At 41.1% G+C, this 19,443-nt stretch overlaps 1 protein-coding gene across 2 annotated transcripts in view; it reads left to right on the plus strand.

Annotated features, from left to right (window-relative positions):
- Nucleotides 1-8,632: 8,632 nt before the first annotated feature.
- The window catches only part of STK39 (serine/threonine kinase 39), a 102,095-nt gene continuing 91,284 nt past the window's right edge, over nucleotides 8,633-19,443 (plus strand). The window contains exon 1 of one of the 2 annotated variants that reach the window (XM_075756747.1): nucleotides 8,633-8,744. Coding sequence is in view for 1 of the 2 variants with exons in the window: in XM_075756749.1 (XP_075612864.1) it covers nucleotides 9,106-9,220 (115 nt within the window). In the remaining variant the exon portion in view is untranslated. Of the gene's footprint in view, nucleotides 8,745-9,012; nucleotides 9,221-19,443 lie in introns of those variants that run through there. The other variant, XM_075756749.1, reaches the window with a different exon arrangement.

The following is a 19,443-nucleotide window of genomic DNA, read 5'->3' on the forward strand; positions in this document are numbered from 1 at the left end:
CAGGACATACTCTTTTGTCTCCACTGAAGTTGCGTCCGTGGCATATCACAAGCCTCCGCAGTTAATCTGATATCACAGAAGCTACAATGAGGCAAATATAAAATTATACTAACTCTTTTGTTTGCTTTTTTAAATCCACATGTAGCCTATAATTTTTATTACATTTTTCTCTAACATTTTAAAGATCAGCGCTCTGCTGTCTTTTAAGAAAAATTTGACATAGGGGTGGGATCTTGCTCCAGAATTGGTACATGGAGCTGGGCACGTCCCGTCCCAACACCTGTGCTAATAGCCTTAACTTTGCAGGCTCTGCTCTTCAGATATACATTTTTGGGAATCACAGTCCACATTTTAAGTCAATCATCTGTTTTTTTTGATGTAATCATCTGCCTGCCTTTCGCTTTTGTTCACTGAGGGAAGCAAAGGCTTTCACAGCATTTCTTTGTTTTCTGTATCTTAGGTAGTGCTCTCCTTACTGCTGCTGCTGTTAAAAGCACCTCCAGGTCTTCCTGGATTTTGAGCTCTCCCGTCAGGGCTGTGCTGGTTCTCAGTCCCACGTGGAACATCCGGGTGTTTTCCACCCTCTGCAGATTTCTTCCTGGAGTGGGCAACTTCAGTTGTCTCAGCATGTCAGCAGGCTAGCCAAGATTTTGGACTACCGAAAGACTGGGAATGAAGTTTTTGTTTACAGTCCCAGCCACAACCCAATCCACTGTAGGAAACCAGAGTAAGTTCCTAAAGGTGCACAGCTTAGACAGGTTGCATATTCCCTTATAGTTCCACTCTCCTTTGGTTAAAAGACATCGCACTCATACATTTCAAACATACGCGTAGTGCAATGCTCGTCTTTGTAATACAACTTTGTAGTAAACTTCTTCTAAGTAAACAGTGTCTGATGTGCATGATGTTTTACAGAATTTTTAGTTACTATAGGAAATGAAGTGACACTCCAAGAGGTTGTTTGTTTTGGTTTTGGTTTTTTTTTGTTCACTGACACTGCGGATTCACATGAAAGCTCAGTTTAAGTGTCTTCCCGTTGTCTTTTGTACTGTCAGATATTCAGTTGTCCCAGAGCTTTCAGCTGCCCCGTTCTTCCCATCAAATACTATTCTTGCCTTTTGGTTATTACCCAGCCGTATTCACCCTGGGCCCTACACATCCCCGAGTGAGCTGTGCCTGCTTGCCTTGCTTGTAGCATGCTCTTCCCATACAGCTCTCTCTGGTGCCACTCAAAGATCACATCCCAGAACTACACCACTTCAGCTGATGCTTTGTGTAAGTGCTATGACCTATATTGGTGAGTACTTTTATACCAGCACTATGCCACATGTTGGTATAATCACTGGTAAGACAAAGCTATGCCTAAGCTAGAACTTGTTTACCAACAGAGGAAAAACTGCATTTTACGGGCACCATTTCCAAATATGTTTTCCTGTATATTGGCAAAATTAGGCTTTTATTTAGTACAATAAGCACCCTTACATAAGTGCAGCAAACAGAACTAGTCCAAGTATGGTTTCCGCTATAAAACTATAACTAGTTTTGTAGGTGCAATCATACTGTCCGGAGTACTAGGTCAGAGCTCTGACTTTGATCACTGTATTTGCAGAGGATGCATTACAGGCTGTAACAGCAAGACCTGCTTATACCAGCATATCTGATTTTCATGCACAGTTGATTCTGTAATTGGTAATGATTGAAACAAAATTACAAGGGATTTCTTGGCATGTTTCAGCACAAATCCAAAACATATCCCCACACTAGCTACTATGAAGAAAAACCAATCCTCTCAGCTGAAACCAGGACATATACCTAGTGTATGAAGTGTATATACCAAATGACTTTTATGGGTATAGCATCTGTGAATAATGATGTCTGCTTGGGGGTGTGTTCTTTGTTTTAATGATATGCCAGTAAAACTTAAAAATAGGTTGTGCTTAATTTCTGTTTCTTGTCTATTAAAAGCACAGCACTGATGAGTTTAGGTTTCTGTCATTCATGGATAAATAAGATTTTTAAAGAAATCATAAAAACAATAAGGGATGCATTAAAGAATAATGTTGTTTATATCGCTACATTTAAAGCTTCCTTCTCTTCAATTACACAAATCAATTGTTAAAGGTCTTTCTTTTAAAGAAGACTAAAATCTAAATATTTGAGTCAATAAATCTTTTTTTTAATACTTTGAACACTTGAGGAGATTATTACTGTACTTTTAGCCTTTCTTACAGATAGAAGAGTAAGGAATTAGAGTGTTCAGGAATTGTAAAGCATCTCATTGTTCTGAGGAAGAGAGATTTTTCTTTAGATTTGAGTTCTATTTTTATGCCTTAATTGGCATTTTAATCTTCCTAGAGTGGAGACTACTCATTTGTTACCAGATTTTTGTTTCAGGCATTGTTCCATAGACTGTCTTGGTACCAGGAAGCTTTGTGAGCTTTAACTGATAAATAGGAAAGAATGGCAACTTCTGACCTTTCTCCCTTGGGTAGATTGCCATGTTTCAGCACTTTATTAGAGTAGAGGGAATTAGAGCAATAGGCAGTTTTCTGAATCCAAATCTGAAGCTATGGTGACAAGTACTTTTGGTCTGTCCTGCAACTCTGGAAATTAACGGTGGGTATGGCAAGCACTTCCAACAAGAGAAACACGTGAGACGTCTTGATGCTAAGCCCATGTTGCCAGGGCTCTGAGCCGAAGAACTGGATTTACAACCTCTTTCCTTACTCCTAGGGGTTTTACTGTCTGTACTCAAGGCCAGCTCAGGCACAGTGCTGCTCTGTAACCTTGGATCAGGGTGCTGTGAAAACAGCCGAGTTGCAAGGAAGAGCTATGAGAAGTCTCGCCTGGGTCTTCTGCTGTGTTCAAGCTCAGGCCCTTGCCCGTGGTCCTTGCCTGAGCTACACTGTATGCTTGGTCGTTGCTTGAGCCTACTATGCTGTAGTAGCGTCCATTCTTGCACTCTGCTGATCCTGACCTTGCCTTGTTGACTGAGCTTCCTAGCTGCACCTTGGACCTGCCCTGTCCCTACAGGCTTGCCTGGCAGTCATCGGACTGTCACTGACCCTGGCTGCCATCCCTGGGCCTGCTGTCCCCTCGCCTGGCTGGGGTCCTGCCACACTGCCCCCTGCTCAGTGCAGCCACTGCCTCTGCTGCCTTGCTGGCACCCATGGCTCCCGGCTCACCTGCCCTGGCAGGGTAGCCCAGTCCCAGCCCTCGCTGCTCCCTGACATGGCTTGCTCAAGCAGGAGGTCATCATTAAACAGCTTTCTTCATCGAGCATGACCTAGGTTGAGGAGCTCTGCCAGTCCTGTGAAAGCAGAGCAAGCTGCCCTGGGAGACAGGAGCCTGAGCTTTTTGTGATGCTCAAGTTGGACTGGGAATCTTGTTGAATTACTTGAGGGGAAATTTAGCTGGCAGCTCTGGACAGCTTAATTTCTTGTTTGCAAATCATAATACTGGAAAGAAAGCATAAAATACCAGCAAGGTTTATTTTGGTTTTAATTGCCATTTTGATTTCCCAGAAAGCACTGCCCATCAGATCTCAGGTTTTCCATCAGAAAAAAAAAAGTAGGAAATTTCAAATGTAATCACAATTTTTTTTTAATGGTTGGGTTGGTTTTAAGGCATTCAGATTACAAAATTATTTCATCTTACATCTCCAAAACTAAAACATTTTAAAGTGTTTCAATCCCAAGAACTCAAGCACTTTATAAACATTGCTGAATTTAAGTTTGTAGCTTTCCAGTAAAGTATGAACTGTTCCTTCCCTGATTCTATAAATAGAAAATGAGAAAAGGCTAGGATCATTTACTCAAATGATGAAGAGTCTTTTATAATTAAGGTATTTGTTTTGGACTTAGTGTCATTTCATGACCTTCTAACAAAGCAAAAACTGTGTTCCTGCTTAAACGGTGGCATATTCCATTCCCTGCTATTGGTGACATTTTTCTCATGTCTCTCCTGTTTATCCTATCAGTTGCTTGGCTGCCTGGTGAACTAGCCAATGTTTTCAGATGAACCAAACCAGGAATTAGCTGTCAGCCAGATTAGGTCCCTGATCTTGCTGAGTGGCTGTGTGAAATCCCATCCTTAGAAAATATGTGTTATATTCCCAGTTTTGCTACAGACTTCTTGGATGACCTTTAGCAAATCCCTTAAGCTTTCTCTGTTTCCAGTTGTGAAAATGAGATAATTACATTCCCCAGCTTTTTGGTATGTGAAGATTAATTTATTAATATTCACGATAATTCATATCCTACAGTGATGAAAGCTATGGAAGTTCCTAGACCAATTCTTGTCTATGTTTGAGTTTTATCCATTCACGGCTACAGAGAGTTCATTTCTGCTAGAAACCTCAGTAAGCCAGATATACCTCCACAACATCTTACTGATATTAAACTGGAGTTCAAAAGCAACAACATTGTCATCTTCATGGTGACTATATCCTAAATTCATTCAAATCATCATAGCAGAAATTGTGATTCCTGCAGGTTCTAAAAGACATCTGTGGCAAAAAGGCTATTGTTGCCAATATAGGAATGTCTAGCGTGTAAATATTCTAAATGTATGCATAGTTCTGAATTTTGAATGTTTGAAATGTATAATCATTGGTGTGCTATCATGATTTAGGTAATGAGCCACTGGTGCTTATGATGCTGGAATAAGCTAGTCATTTTTAAGCTGGTAATTTCATTTAACTTGCTGGTTTGGTAGATATAGCAAGTTAACTGCAAAATGTGTTCTCATGGTCTCATCTGAAAAACTGGATCTGGAGGATGTGAAGACTTAACTACCTTAACAGCGGTTCCTACCATGCGATTCTAGCTGTGACATTGAGGAATAAGCTCTATCGAGACTGAGGCTGTGTCTGCTCTCCAGCTCTGCAGAGAAGCTCACATAGGCTCCATTATTCTTTTAAGTGACGTCTTCAATATGCCTGTCAAGGCCCCTCACATTCAGAGTGGTTGAGACAAAGATGTGAGCATTTCCTACATCTGTGGCCTGAAAAATAGGATGCCAAATAATACTTAAGAAAAAGATTTGGTGTTCACATGAAAGAGAACAGTACGCCATTCTGTTTCTAATAGAAAGAGTCACTAATCACAATGGCTTGTATTGTGGCACTGATTGCACTTACCAGAAAGGCAATGGAAGTTTCTACTGCAAGGACTGGTAACAGCTTGGGTTATGGCATATAAGGAAATAATTAAAAGGCTCATTTGACTATACAACCATAAACTCTAACTTAATGGTTACTGGTTCATCAATCATTAATATCCAGAACACAGAATCTTCCTACCTGAGTTTAAGGAGTAAATTTGCAGAGTGGAACTGCTTGCAAAGGTTTACAAGGAAGCGGGAAGAAAAGAGACAAAAGCATCAAGGCCTTCAACCTAGGAAAAAAAAAAAAAAAAGTGGTTTATTTTGTAAGGGCACTATGCTCTGATAGACATTAACTTCAGTGAGACTTAGAACACAGCTGACAGTGACTTCTGAATCAAAGGTTTTCCAGTGCATTAAGATGTTTTTTGTAATGGGAATTGCCAAGAAGATTCTCATGTCTTCTGTGTGAGCAGAAACTAAGATAAGCTGCAAGCTTTGATGAAAGCAAGCATTCTAGTGACAATAACAGGCATGTTACCTATTTAACAATACATTCACTAGAAGAGAAAGGGAGGTTTGAAAGCATCTATTCCATTCCCATCAGCACCAGCTGCTGTTGTGTCAGCCTTTATATCTCATGATGTCATTTAAAGCACAGCTGTCCCTCACTGCTACCAAATTAGAGGGTTTCAGACTTTACCTTCATAATTGCAGAGAGCTGTGCTATATCATGTGATGGTCAGAACTGCAATATTAGGGTGTTTTTTGGGAGAGAGGATGATTTTACTTTGGTTGTTTCTCTGATGTAGAAGTGATAGTAGAAAGACTAGTTCCTTCTCACTCTGGTTTAGTCTATGCAAGATTATATGGCTGTTTAGTTGCATCTGCTGCCTATCTACTCAGAAATAGAGGAGTGGGTGAATGCTAACCTTTGCGTGTGCTACTAGTGTACGTACCATTGCTTATGAACTTCAGTCCTTGTGCTTGTCTTTGAATTTATGTAGGTACATTTAAAGCTAATTAATTGGTCTGAAATGTTACTGTAAGCACCAATGTTATTCTTGTTTAAATCCTTCAAACCTAGAAATGAAGTCTGAGTTATTTTGCTCTAAACTTTTTTTTCCTTATCTGCAGAGGGTACTGGTGGGGACTATTGAAAGACTGGAGCCTTGGCTTAACTCTTCTCCTATGGTGGCCTACAAGGTTTTAAATATTGCCAGTTTTGATTGTAGTCTGGCTATGTAAGGCCTTCTTTCACTTTGGAATCAATTATTTGGTGACTGGACTCAGTGACCCAGACAATCTCTTGGAGTCTTATGTCCTCAAGCACTAGGAAAGAGCAAACCACTTTCAGATAGGAATGTTCTGAACTATCTTCAATTTGGAGAATAGTGATTTTTAAGTGAGCCCTAGCTTCTTGTCTGGAATCTCCAAAATCTGCAGATTGCTCTTCTTTTCAGTGTCTGAAACATCTTGTGGAAGAACTGTACAGCTTTGAACAGCAGAGCCTGTGGTGCTGCAGGGCTCTTCGCCTGTGTCTCCAGCAGGGGACCTACTTTTCAAAGGCAGCTTGGCCTACCGGCACCGACTCACTGCCTCAGGGTTAGTGGCTTGCTTTTCTATTATCTTACCCGGCTCTGAGGCTCTGGTATTTTTCTTGAGTTGTACCTTAAATGCAAGAAATGCTTCCCGCAGGTCCCGCTGTTGATAAAACTGCTATCCTGAAAACGTTCTTCCTGTAAAAGCTGCTCATTTCAACAAATTGCAGAGTGCAGATACACACTAGAAATTCCAAAAGTTGTAGGATTAGCAGGACAAATTGGACAATAATTGGGGCAAAAAATACTATAATGGTATCAGATGTAAACTAGCAGTTTATATAGTGATATGGCAGAACCGTTGCAGAAATTCATGGCTTGGGAACTAAAACCACCACCCGCAACAACTGAGTACAGATTGAGAAGTTGGCTGTTCTCCATCAGTAGTGAGTAACCCATTTTTCTGTGCTGATTGAGTTAGCCTATGCTGTTATTGTCTTACTCTTTTTTTTTTTTTTTTTCCAATGTTATTACTGGCAGAAAGGTGTTCTCTACTAATAACAAGTTTGTCTAGTCTTGGCGTTAAGCTTAATATTGAATGACAATTTAATACTTCCTCTTCCAAGTCTTGCTGACCTTTAGTTTTGTGGCAGATAAGTTCTAATGTGTGTATATGAAAATATTTTAATCACCTAGCTTTTAAAAATGAAATTGAGAGAAATCATTAGTTTAGCACAAAAACGTGCAATATTTTTTCTACTATTAGGAGCCTCTATACTGAGATTAAGTGATGCATGTGAGAAAATGGAAGTGTAGTGCACAAATTATTCCGTATTTGCAAGTTGCTGATACATCTTCTAATGAAATGTTAAGCAGTAGCGAGGAGGTTATTCTTCCTTCAGCTTTCTCAGCAAAACAGAAATAACTTGCTTTCCTTTTTGGAATAATCTTCTATTAACTGAAGGTCTCCACTGAATAAGTTACACAGAAAAGTTTAGTTAGTAAAAGACGGTTATCCTGAACTGAACTAGGACTGAATAAAGTATCTAACAGCTTGTGTTACGTGTATCTTTTTGACTTTAAATGTTGACTTCACCATGCTTCCTAATAATTTGAGATTCATTTCTGCTTTCAATCAGTGTTGACTTTGAAAGCTTTCTTACTCACATTTTCATTATTAGTTCTAATTACCATAAATTCCTACAGTAGTAGGAAGTGAGATTTTAAAATCTATGGAAATATCTTCTTATACTCTTCCAGATCTCCATAAATCTTAAAATACAAAGCATTCAAAGTAGGAGTGAGACTGTAGACTGTACAAATAGGTATTTTCTAAATTATTTCATAGCAAGTAAAATCCTGCTGTTATTATATAAACACTGACACCACTAAGAGGGTGGAAAGAAAAGAAAACCACCTCTGTACCAATATTAGCAGTTTCATCTAACCACAGATTATTTTTTTTTTTGGTCTCATATAATGGGAAGCAGTTAGAGAAGTTTAATTACGATTCTTGTCTCGAGTATTTGTTTAAATCACTTGGTTCTGGTTAGCCACAGCGAACGCTTCTCAACTGTGCACAGCCCTTGGTGACGTGAGCTGGGGCAGTGTCCACACTGAGGTGATGAGGTAGAGCTCTGCTACCTTCCCTGGAAAGGGCCACTCATGTCAAGTGGCAACTTAACTGCTTTGCAGGACTACAGCACTCATCGCTGATGAAAACAATTTTTTTTTTCCACGTCCTCAAATTTAAATACAAGTAATCTTGCAGCAGCAGTGCTCTCGACAGTAACACTTGTATGCTTGAGAGCTGTGCTCCGGAGATGTCTGTGTGCTTATGTGAGCGGCCTAACAGGTGCTTTCCAGCATCCCGGCCATGCGATGTGGCTTTCTTCAAGCCGTTTCCTGGCCCCCGTGCTCAGCGCTGGGGAGGTGCGGAGCGGTGCCAGGGGGTCTGCCGGTAGGCCCGGGGTCTGCACACGCTCAGACCGCCGCCCTGTACAGGACCTCGCAGCGCTGCCAGCCGCAGAGAGGCTCACGCGGAGCGGCGGGATGAGCAGGGAAGGAAGATGGCCGGAGATGCAGCCAGCTGGCAGGCAGGTTATGAGCGCTGGGGGAGGCGGCGAGACCCCGGGGTTAGCTGAGTCGTCCCCCGCCGGAGAGCCCGCGCTTCTCCTCAGGCGGAGGCGCGGGGGGGGGGGGGGGATGCGTCCACCGCTCTCTGCCGGCACCGCCGCGGGCCGCCGGGCCCAACCGCCGCCCTCCCTCTCCCCTCAGCAGCGCGGGGCGAGCGGCCGGGGCCGGCGGCGGCGCCCGCCTCTGCCTCCTCCCCCTCGGTGCCCTGCCTCCTCCCTCCGCCGGGCGGCCGGCTGCGCGGGGAGGGAGGGAGCGCGGCCGAAAGGTGTTGCTGGAAGGGAAGTTTGAAGAAGGTCGTCGGGTGCCTGGGCGCTCCGGCAGCATCATGGCGGAGCAGAGCGAGTCGCCGGTCCACCTCCAGCAGCCCCAGCCGGCGCCCGCTGCCCCGGCCGTCGGCTGGCCCATCTGCAGGGATGCCTACGAGCTGCAGGAGGTTATCGGTCAGTGGAGCGGGAGAGCGGGGAGGACGGCGGGGAGTGCCGCGGGCCGGAGGCAGGGGATGCCGCGGCGGCCAGCTAGTCGGCCGGCTCCAGGCCTACCGGTGTTCATCCTCCCGCAGGCTGGGGCTCTCTTACTGCGGCGGATGCGCCCGACACTGCAGTGGCGCCGCCGCCGGCTGCTGCAAACTTTATCCACCCGGCAGCGGGCGGGCGGCGCGGCCCCGGGGGGCGGCGGCTCCTTCTAGAACCCGCCGCGCCCCGCCCGGTGCGGCCCGGCGGAGGGTGCTGTCGCCCTGCAGCGCATCGTCACCCCCTGCACCGGTGGCTGCCGCCACCGCCTCAACCATGACCTGCTGGTTTGAACTGGGACCCTGGCAACTCTGCAGATGCGCTCCCTGTGCTTTGTGTGTGTGTCTGTGTGTGTGTGTACGGGTATATGTCTGTGGATGCACACATTGCATGCATCCGCTTAGATTACTCTGCATTTTTCCGGTGGTTTCATGGGGGAGGTAAATCTCACCCCTAGATCTGCTACTATCGTGGTGACATCCTTTTAGATTTTTTTTAACATATATTTTTAAACCTTTTCCTCTTCTCCCTCACTGCTTAATCTTGCCCCCATCTCTTTGTGCCCCTCAGCCCAGCTCCCCGCGCCCGTTGGTGGCACACAAGGCCAGCGGGGGATTACAGCTTCCTTTCACCCCAGCCAACCTGCTTTTGTCCCGGCTTGCCGTGTGAGCTTTAACCTGTCTGCCACCCCTCTCCCTGCGTCCCTGTAGGTAGGGGGCTTTCTGGCAGTGCGCTTCAGCACTTTGTTCACGTGTCCAGCTAATGCAGATCAGATGTGTTCAGTCTTCATCCCCTGTATTTGGATTTTGAATTTTACTGTGTGAAAAGGTGACTGTTGTTAACAGGATGTGTGATTGAAAGTTATTTGTCTTCTGACCTAGATGTTGCTTGTTGCTAATGAACTACTTTAGGAAAACTTGCTTTTATTTGTATGTAACATTTTAAACCACCAGCAAATACTGCAGATGGCAAAGGCCAGCTCTAAGACTGTGATGGCTATTCCTTATAAATGAGGCCACTTAAATGAAAAAAATCCATGAGTCTTGCCTGCTGATGCTGTTGGCTATCTTCATTATTACACACCAATTGCTAATTGTCATCAGGCTGATGACAACTAGAACTTCATGTTATTGATCTGGGTTGCAAGTTGTGTGAACTATACTTTGTTATTAAGCTTTCTATTTTCTGCAGGTAGAAACAAAATAGTTGAGAAAAGTACATCTTCCTTAAAATGGGATGGCTTTCTGTTGACCCAGGTGATGCCTTTGTGTTTCTGCTTGCAGTTCCTAGGCTGTGAAAAGGGACTAAGGAGGGATGAGGGTTCAGGTCCCTGGAGGTTGCTGGCCTGGACCAGACTGGTGCTCTGCATCAAGTGAGTGCTGCCAGCAGAGGCCCCCCATGGGCATGGGTTTACTGACCAGGGTACTTTGTCTTAACTCGGTCTGGGGAATGGATATAAATTAGCAAAGTGGAAGCGATTCTACTAGTGTAAGCTATATCTTTGCTGAGAAGCAAATCCCTCTTCTAAGGTTAAAAAAAGGCCTCGAAGGTGTTGGATTAATCCTTGTCTAGGGTGTGACATGAGTCATAAGAGTTATTTAAATAGTAGTTATTTTCTATTGCAGTGCCTGTAGAATGCCTGAGTGAGAATTTAATTTACAAACTCCTTTTCACTTTCTCCTTTCCACTTAAAAGCTTGTATCTCTTGATATGTAAAATGTATTTCTAAATATTTACATATAAGCATACATCCATTGTACAGGTGGATGCTAAATCAGAGTAGCAAATACTTATCTAGCTAACTATGTATTGGTGCTATTAAACGTTGATATTATGTCTTTAACTAAAGTGAAGGCCTAATGAGGAAATTATGGTCAGGTTATATTGAATCAGATTCTTGGACACACTGGACTTGTCTGACTTCAGTTTCACTAAGCTTAGGTGGCTTACATGTCTTTCAAACTCACTGAGATTTATTTTGTACCACTTGACTTAAAAATATTGTACTTAGTCAAATACATCTTTTTTCATTAACACCTTGTATTTGGTGTCTTAACTTATAGGAGACCCACTATGAGATTAAATTTAGTCTCAATACTGTTAAAAATAGTAAACAAACAAACACACGCACCCTATCCCACTTCTTCCAAAAAACCCTCACTTCTATGCATTTGACCAAATGTGGAAATAATTTTGGAGATGTTGGATGAATGTTGTTGCTTTTAATGAACCTAGTGAGGGACACTTGAAGCATCATTCTTACACCTGAAGAACAGGAGAATGATACAGTCTGAACTTGGTTCAGCAGCAGTTTATATCCCTTTGCATCGACCACGCCAGGGTTAATTGAATTGTGAGCATGAGTAGTTACCACTTGCTGAAACAGAGCCCTTCACCTCTGGAAAGCACTATACACCTCTCCCTGAGGGGCTAGGGGGACGGGATCAGTTACAACAGCCCTTTGCCAGTTAAATGAGAGAAATAACAACATATCGAAGCATCTATGTGAGCTTTGCAGGAGGAAAGGTACACAAGGTGAGGTACACCAGGATGGTTCATCACAACACTTCCCAACAGAATAGGCTTTATATCATATGGTAATGAAAACACAGGTGCAGAATGACTTCAATGGCCTGTTTTAGGGGGGCATTTAAAAGTTTTGGTGGTGATCATAAAATGAAAATCATTGTTAGTCATGTTATCCTGTGGATTTAGGAGGTTGGAGGAGTTCTGCTGTTTTTCTGTGTGAGAATGTGAACTTTTCTCACTGCTCATCTGTGTCTAGCCAAATGCTATTTTGAAAACCAAGGCCATGTAATATGAATTTCAAATGATACAGCTTTTTTTTTCCTTCTCTGTCTGTTGCTTCCTTCATGATGGTTGGGAGATTCAAGTGCCTGTTAAAGAGAAAATGCTGGCTTTAAGGAGTGTTTCTTATGAGACGTTATGCCACGTTTGCTTTATTTTTAAGGTGGCTGGCCAGTTCTTTGTGAACTCTTGGTGTGCGGTTTCATGATACATTTAATCTGCTCTAACAGGCAGCTGTTGAAAGGATCGCATTGATCTGACAGAGAACTAGTTCTGCTGGGTTAGTTTTCTGTTGGATCAGGTTCCCTGTTTGACTTGCTGCATGATTGTGTGATTGATAGATCTGATGTGAAGAAGAGGGTCTTCCTATTAATGCCTATATACAAATCTTTTCTGGAGCAGGAAGATTCAGCTGTTCTGATTGCTATTGGTAATTGTGTAGGTTAGAGATTAAAGAAAAGAGGAAACTTTTACCTTAGTTCAGATTGGTACAGGCTGTCCATACACGTACCCATCTGGAAGTTAGTAAGGGGATTCCTAACTTAGGACAGGAGGATCAAAAGCAACCTCCTGGTAGGAGTTACAGAGACAAGAACTGTAATTGCTATTAAGAGAGAGACAGATTTAATTTAGTGTAGACCTGGGAGATCTCTTTCTATGATTTTAATGCATTAAGTTAAAATGTGTAGTAGATTTTAATGTATGTGCTGGGGTTTTTTTGTAAGCTGGATATGACTTAGATTAAATAAAAAAGCTAATAAAAGCAATACTGTGAGAGATGTTCTTATTCAATTTGGGTTTATAACCAAGTATTCTGAATAAAATAACTGAAATAGATTTCTCTGAATTTATGTCACTCACATATGCAAGGTTTTTTCCTCTTCAGAAGCAATAGAAATCTTCACAGAACAAATGTTTAAATGGTAATCAATGTAAAAACCTGAAAATGGAATAGTTTTAAGATTGTATTTGTACCTTTCAAATTGTAATGAGCCCTACATCACATGGATGAGACAAAGCAGCATTAAAACTAGGTTGATTGGTTGGTTGTTTAGAGTTTCTTTGTGTTTTGATTTGGGTGTTTGGGGTTTTTTGTTTGTTTTTAAAAATGTTTCTTAAATTGATAGGAACAAGTGGCTTTGACATGTTTTTGGAAAACTACATTGGAGTTGATGCTCTTCTGCTAGATACAACTTAATGTTTGTCAGCCTGCATTGATAATCGTAGAAGGAAGATTCTGTTACAGAGTAGTGGATTATCTTGTGATTAGGCTGTGTGCTAGCTTTAATTATAAAATTATACTTTCATCTCCTGCTGCAACTGACTTAGAAAATTAATTTGGCTAGAAAGCAACCAGAATTAATTGGAAAATAAAGGGTTACTGCTACGTGATGGATTATCTATATTGGCTGCATTTCATTGAAAAAGTTACCGTAGTTGAACTGAGGCTTTCGTCTAGTTTAGCCTGTCTAACTGAGCTCAAAGTATCTTGTGGTTTGTTGCCTCATAAGGTGCGGTATTACTAAGTCAAATGTGTTGGGATTTTGAGTGGAACAGGTTATCATTTGAGACTGTTCTGCTGATTTTATAGTTCTTATTGTAAGCAGCCTGTGAGCCACTCTCATCTTAATGGCTCTGGGGTCTTTGTTGGTGTTTCTATGGAATGTTATGTACTTTTTTTTTTTCTCTCCCCTACTGCATTGCTAATGGCTCTTTGTCTGACAGAGAATAGGCTCTCCTATATTTGTTGTTATCAGAAATCTTTGACTGTAGAGAGGTTTCTGATTATGATGCTCAGGAACTGATGGAGTCTAAGCATGGTGTATGCTGTTTTGAAAAGCCTCTCTATAGTTAGAGGTAAAATTATGGTTCTGTGTTGTTTTGTTAATCAGACGCTTGTCTCATTCACACTCCAAAACTTCCTACCCCTGTGCTTAATCAGGATTATTTTTTTTGAGCGGAAAAAAACAGTTGAAAAGTTTTCTTCTGCAGCAGATTTTATGTATATGCTGTAAATTAGATTGGACTGTGCTCAGTGCCACACCGTAGCAACGAAAGCTATGATAAACTTTGATATTTGCTCTTGCAGAGATTTACTTCCAAAACCTCTGTAATTCTTGCATAAGGAGCTGCACAATTTTATAAGTAATACTTAATACTACCTAAGATCTTTATACTAAAACTTTGTGTAAAAAGATGTGCATGCCTTAATTCTCCTCCAAAGCAAATTCTATTCCTTACTCGACTTAAAAGTTACCACAGCAGCCTAAGCATATTGCACATGCACGTGTTAAGTATAGCCTTCATAACATTAGTCATAACTTAATATATCTGTAGCTTGACAAGAAGAGTTTATTATTTTGTAAATTAAAATTTCATGCATTGGGAAATAATTAGTCAACATTTTCTGTCAGCTAATAACCATTTGAAGGAACTGTAGAAGTGTTAAATCCCCATTTAGTATTTTTATAAGGAGTGGCTTTTAATTCAGTTGTCAGAGTAAAGATGGTCATGGTGCAATTTAAAAATACCTTGTCGAACACTCACAGTGCTGTGCTGTTAATGAGGCTGTGCAGAGCTCGTAGTTGTTAATTATTCACCTTGTCTCCACATGATAGTAATAGTGTTGGGGAAGGGAGCTCTGTCTTGGCTTTTTTTTGAACGAAAATGAGCTTTCTGCGTTAGAAATACTCAAATTGGAGACAAGGCTGTATTTTTTTATTGTTTCAAAGAGGTTAGGCTTTGTAAGTGATTAAATGGTCAAACTTTGTTATATAATTTAGTGACTTAAAAATATTAAATCATGCAGTTAGAATTTAGACTTGTCAGGAAGAAGATTAATTATATTTTACAAGAGCCTGAATGGCGTGAAAATAAAGAAAATTATGCATAAACTTGCTTTGGATTTGTCGCGATTGCAAATAACCAGCAAATAAAGCTTGTTTTGAAGTTAATTTGTTAACTGGAAGGGTAAAGGAACATGTAATCAACACTATCAGGCAGCTGACTGGTGCTATATAATGATAATTTATAGAAAGTATGCTATGCTTTCCTGCTCTTGGAATCTGCCTACCTCCTTTATGCTTGGCCCTCCTGTCCCTATGCTTTCTATCTCCCCACATCCAAGTTCTTCCTACAGATAAGGTCTAAAATCTCTGACACCTGGAAAGTCCTGGGTCCACAGGAGTTGCTTAAGTGCTAGAAGAGGAGCAGTTCTGCTGGTGAGCGTGTGGAAATTTGAAGGGATTGCATGATTTTGATTCTCACTAAGCCTTACAACAGCAAGGCTGTTTTGCATCTTCAAAGTGGAACCGCTGCTTGTCACCAGCATTGTAAGGGTACTTTGATAGCAGGGGCCAAGTTCAGACCTGGGAGAGCAATTTTAGGTTGGGTTACGTGTTGCTCTGAAACAACATTAGAACTCTTTCTCTCTCTCTCTTTCTCTCTCTCTCTTTCTCTCTCTCTCTTTCTCTCTCTCGTAGGTCAGAGGCCAGTTGTTTTTTTCCAGAATCTGCTTGACAAATGGAGCTTCTCTTTGTTAAATGGAAACAAACCCACATCTGTTTGGACTGGCTTGAGCACCAAAACCAGTGAGCTCTCCATACCAAGGAAATGTGGGTGGCTGATATAGTGGCTGCATGTATAGGCCATATTTCATTTTTGGTTCTCTCTCTTCCCCCTGCCCCCCTTCCAAAATAATTCAGAACTATAAGGCAGTAGTAGATAAAAGCTGGTTTCTTTTCCTGTAATAATAGCAATTTCTGGTGTTTAAAGAATGGACCTTAAAAATCAAGTTAAGCTAGTTACTCTCATTAATTTCTTGGGTTTGCTGAAGTCACTACAATACTGCTGAGCAGCAGAAGAGCAATCTGCTTGCAGAACTTGGAATATAAATATGTCACTAGGAAATTTACTGGTGCCCAAAATTAAAAGCAAGATTTATTTTTTTTCCCTAAAAGAAATCAGTTGTCAAAAGTTGATACTGCTTACCCTATGTAAATAAATAATTAGGTTTTTTGAATGAATGGATTTTTACTTATTTCTGTGTTTGGTAGTACAGCCTTACTGGTAGCGTGAAATCTTGACAGCCCTGCTAGATTTCACTGTTTCTCGGTAAGTTTGAAGGTCTTTAGGTGTGTGTAAGGGTAGAATGTTGCAGCTTGTGGGTATAAGAATATTACCATCAGTGGCAGAATGAAGCAATGCTGGTATAAAATCCTTGAGAAAAGAATTTGCTTTAAAGCTTTTCTTTTTCCTTCTTTTATTAGTCTCTGTGCACCATATTAGGTTCTGTGTGGTTGTGTGATCAACTGTGTAATTGAAGCAACCAGTACCTGTTGAATACTTGTCTCTTGCCTTCTTTCATGGAGTTTGGCTGCTGTACTCCTCCCTTGCCTATCCTGGGGGTTGTGTGGTGGTGATGCAGCTCTTCCTTCACTGCCACCTGCTTCGTCCTGCGCAGTGCTTCTGACTGGAGACCATGCTGGGGTATTTAACATGTGCCTGTTAAGTTTCCATGGCAGTGGCGAGGTGCTGACAATGCTGATGAAGGTGGTGGGTTTTTAAAGAGTCCCTCTGAACAATTCCCAGGTGTGACAGTCCTGCACCTTGCTCCTGAGAGAAGCTCAGTGAAAAGTTTGAACAGTGTTGTTCGGTTGTTAGCTGAAGTATTAAGTTTGTGGCATTGATGGAGTTAACGTTCCCAGTCCTTTGCCCTTAGGTATTTGACTAGGTATGTGACTTTACTTAACAGTTTGGTGAAACCCCAGTATGATAAATTAACTGTCTCCATTAATCCTTTGTCTTTACAATTAACAATTTTTGAATCATTTTATTAGCCTAATTATACCTGTGGATGTCTAACTGCCTCTGAGGTATTCTGATCAGAAGTAAAATACAGGTGAAACTTGAGGATGTCCTATAAGGTTGATGTAATGATTATGATACATAGCTTTTAAGCTGACCTATGCTAACACACTTAAAGAGAAATGAAAACTAGAAGCAGACTGAAAATGGGAAGGTTTTCTGTGTTCCTAGTCATGCCTTCAGAAGTAGTGTGAACTTAAAAGGTCTCAAAGGTCAACATCAGTGTTGAATGTCTGAGGGTTTTCTTAATAGGAACAAATAGTTATTATAGATGTAAGCAAACTATGTAGTAAATATACTTGCTTCAGGGCAATAGTGCAAAAATAGTCAATTTAACAGACCAGAAAAATGTTGTGTATTTACTTGTTGATCATGGTTTCTGTCCTGTAGGAATAATATGGACAAGATCATAAGCTTGAGACTTCTGAGAAGAAACAGATTCAGAAGGATCACAACTCAGTTACAAAGTTGTTTTTCCCTTCTCACTTTGCTTTGAAGACATTATATTACAGGGACTGAATTAAAACTTGTAATTTATTCCTGTTAGTGTCTTGTGCTTCCAGTCTCTGAGCCACTTCAGACTAATAATAGGAACTTCATTAGAATCACCTGATAAAAATTTAATGATATGATAGCATTTATATTGCTCCAAGTCTTCCATTGTTTCATGAGAAGCAGGATGAGAAATAGGTATGTTTTTTGCTTGTAGTGTGTGGCCACAACGGGCTCAGATTCTAGCAGGCACGTTCTGTTGGGGTGAACTAGCTGAAGATGCTTTGTAGCTCAGCGCTGCAGTATTAATTAGAGATCTTCATGACAGTGCAGTAGTAATACTGCCTTTGTTTTGGTAGATTGTTGTTCTTCATTCTCGGAAGAGAATGATGCACTATGTGGTGACATCCGGAAGACTTGGAAAATAGTGCATTCATGGTGTTAGAATTGTTCCAAGTGTTTGCTTTCAAACTAAATGAGAAACAATAAAATATGCCAACTAAATCAACACCAGCATTTGTTTATAGTGCTACTTCAAAAATTAACAGTAATTCTCTTTTAACAGCTTCTTTTCTAGGCAGGAAATCTGGTTCAGCATAGCAAATGCTCAGTTTATCCTGCTTGTATAAGGTGGAGTTAAGCAAAGCTCTGTGGAGTTCAGATGATACCTTGGTAAGGTAACTTTTGGTCCCACAGTGAATACCAGGTATCAAGTTCTCATGTAGTGATGCAGAGCCATTTCCAGTGTGAGTTTTGCCTTCCAGATATGACTATTTGTATGCATATTGAATAATGGTTTCTGTATTGATAATGAAACAACAGGAAGAATAAAATGATCACAAACCATGTTTCCATTCTGAAAAAATTTTAACTGAAAATTAGATCTTGCAGTTTATCTTAGGGGGAAAAATATCTGGCCATGTAACATAATAGAATATTTAACGACTGTAATAGAACATATGATAGGAAAGCTGTTTTGGTTTTATTTCGTATTTTATTAGGAAGAACTGGTTCTGTATTAGAAGAGTGCTGGAAAAGAAGTTGTGAACCTTGAAAGAAAGGCTTTATTTCTGAGGCAATGTCATGCACCTATATTTGGTATGATAAGATGCCATTGCTGTTGTAGAGTATGATTAAAATTAACTGCTAGGTTAACTTTTTTCTTACTTAATACAAAAAGGTAATTTATTCTGTATTTTTTTCCCTTAAAGATCTTTGTTGTGTAGACAGCTATAGCTCAAAATAGCTGTTTCTTCCAGATATGTTATTTGGAGTATGTTACTCTGGGGCTTTTTTTTTTTTTTTTTGTGGTGGTCTGAAAACTCACAGCTGTATGAGGTTTGGACAAGCATGTAAGAAGGAGATGGGAAACAGTAGAAACCTTAGCCCTGCTGGTCATGTCTCAGCTTGGACAAGCTAAACCTGTTGAGGGAGTCTCTCTTAACAGAGATTTTTCTCAGCTTTGTACTTCAGGTGTGAGCCTGCAAAACTTCAGCATGTCCGTGGCCACAGAGATGATTAAGGGATTGGAGCATCTTTCATTTGAGGCTGAGAGCCTGGAGAAAAGAAGGCTCAGGGGGGGTCTTAATATGTATAAATACATGATGGGAGGGAATGAAGAAGAAAGAGCCAGACTCTTCTCAGTAATGCCCACAGACAGGACAAGAGGCAATGGACACAAATGAAAAATGATGAAATCTCAATCTTAACACAAGAAAACTTTTACTGTGAGGGTGATCAAACACTACAACAGGTTGCCTGAGAGGTTGTGGAGTCTCCATCTGCGGAGATACTCAACCTGGCTGGGCATCCTGCTTTAGCTGACCCTGTTGGAGCAGGGGGATTGGACTAGATGATCTCTAGAGGACACTTTCAACCTAAATGATTCTGTGATTCCGTGGTTTGAAACAATTTTTAGTGGTATCTTTGTGTGAAACAGCAGAAAAATACTTGGTTGGGGCTTTATTCTTACAAAGAGCATCTTAAAC

The sequence above is a fragment of the Balearica regulorum genome, chromosome 6 (assembly GCF_011004875.1).
Source record: "Balearica regulorum gibbericeps isolate bBalReg1 chromosome 6, bBalReg1.pri, whole genome shotgun sequence".
In the NCBI taxonomy this organism is placed as follows: Eukaryota; Metazoa; Chordata; class Aves; order Gruiformes; family Gruidae; genus Balearica; species Balearica regulorum.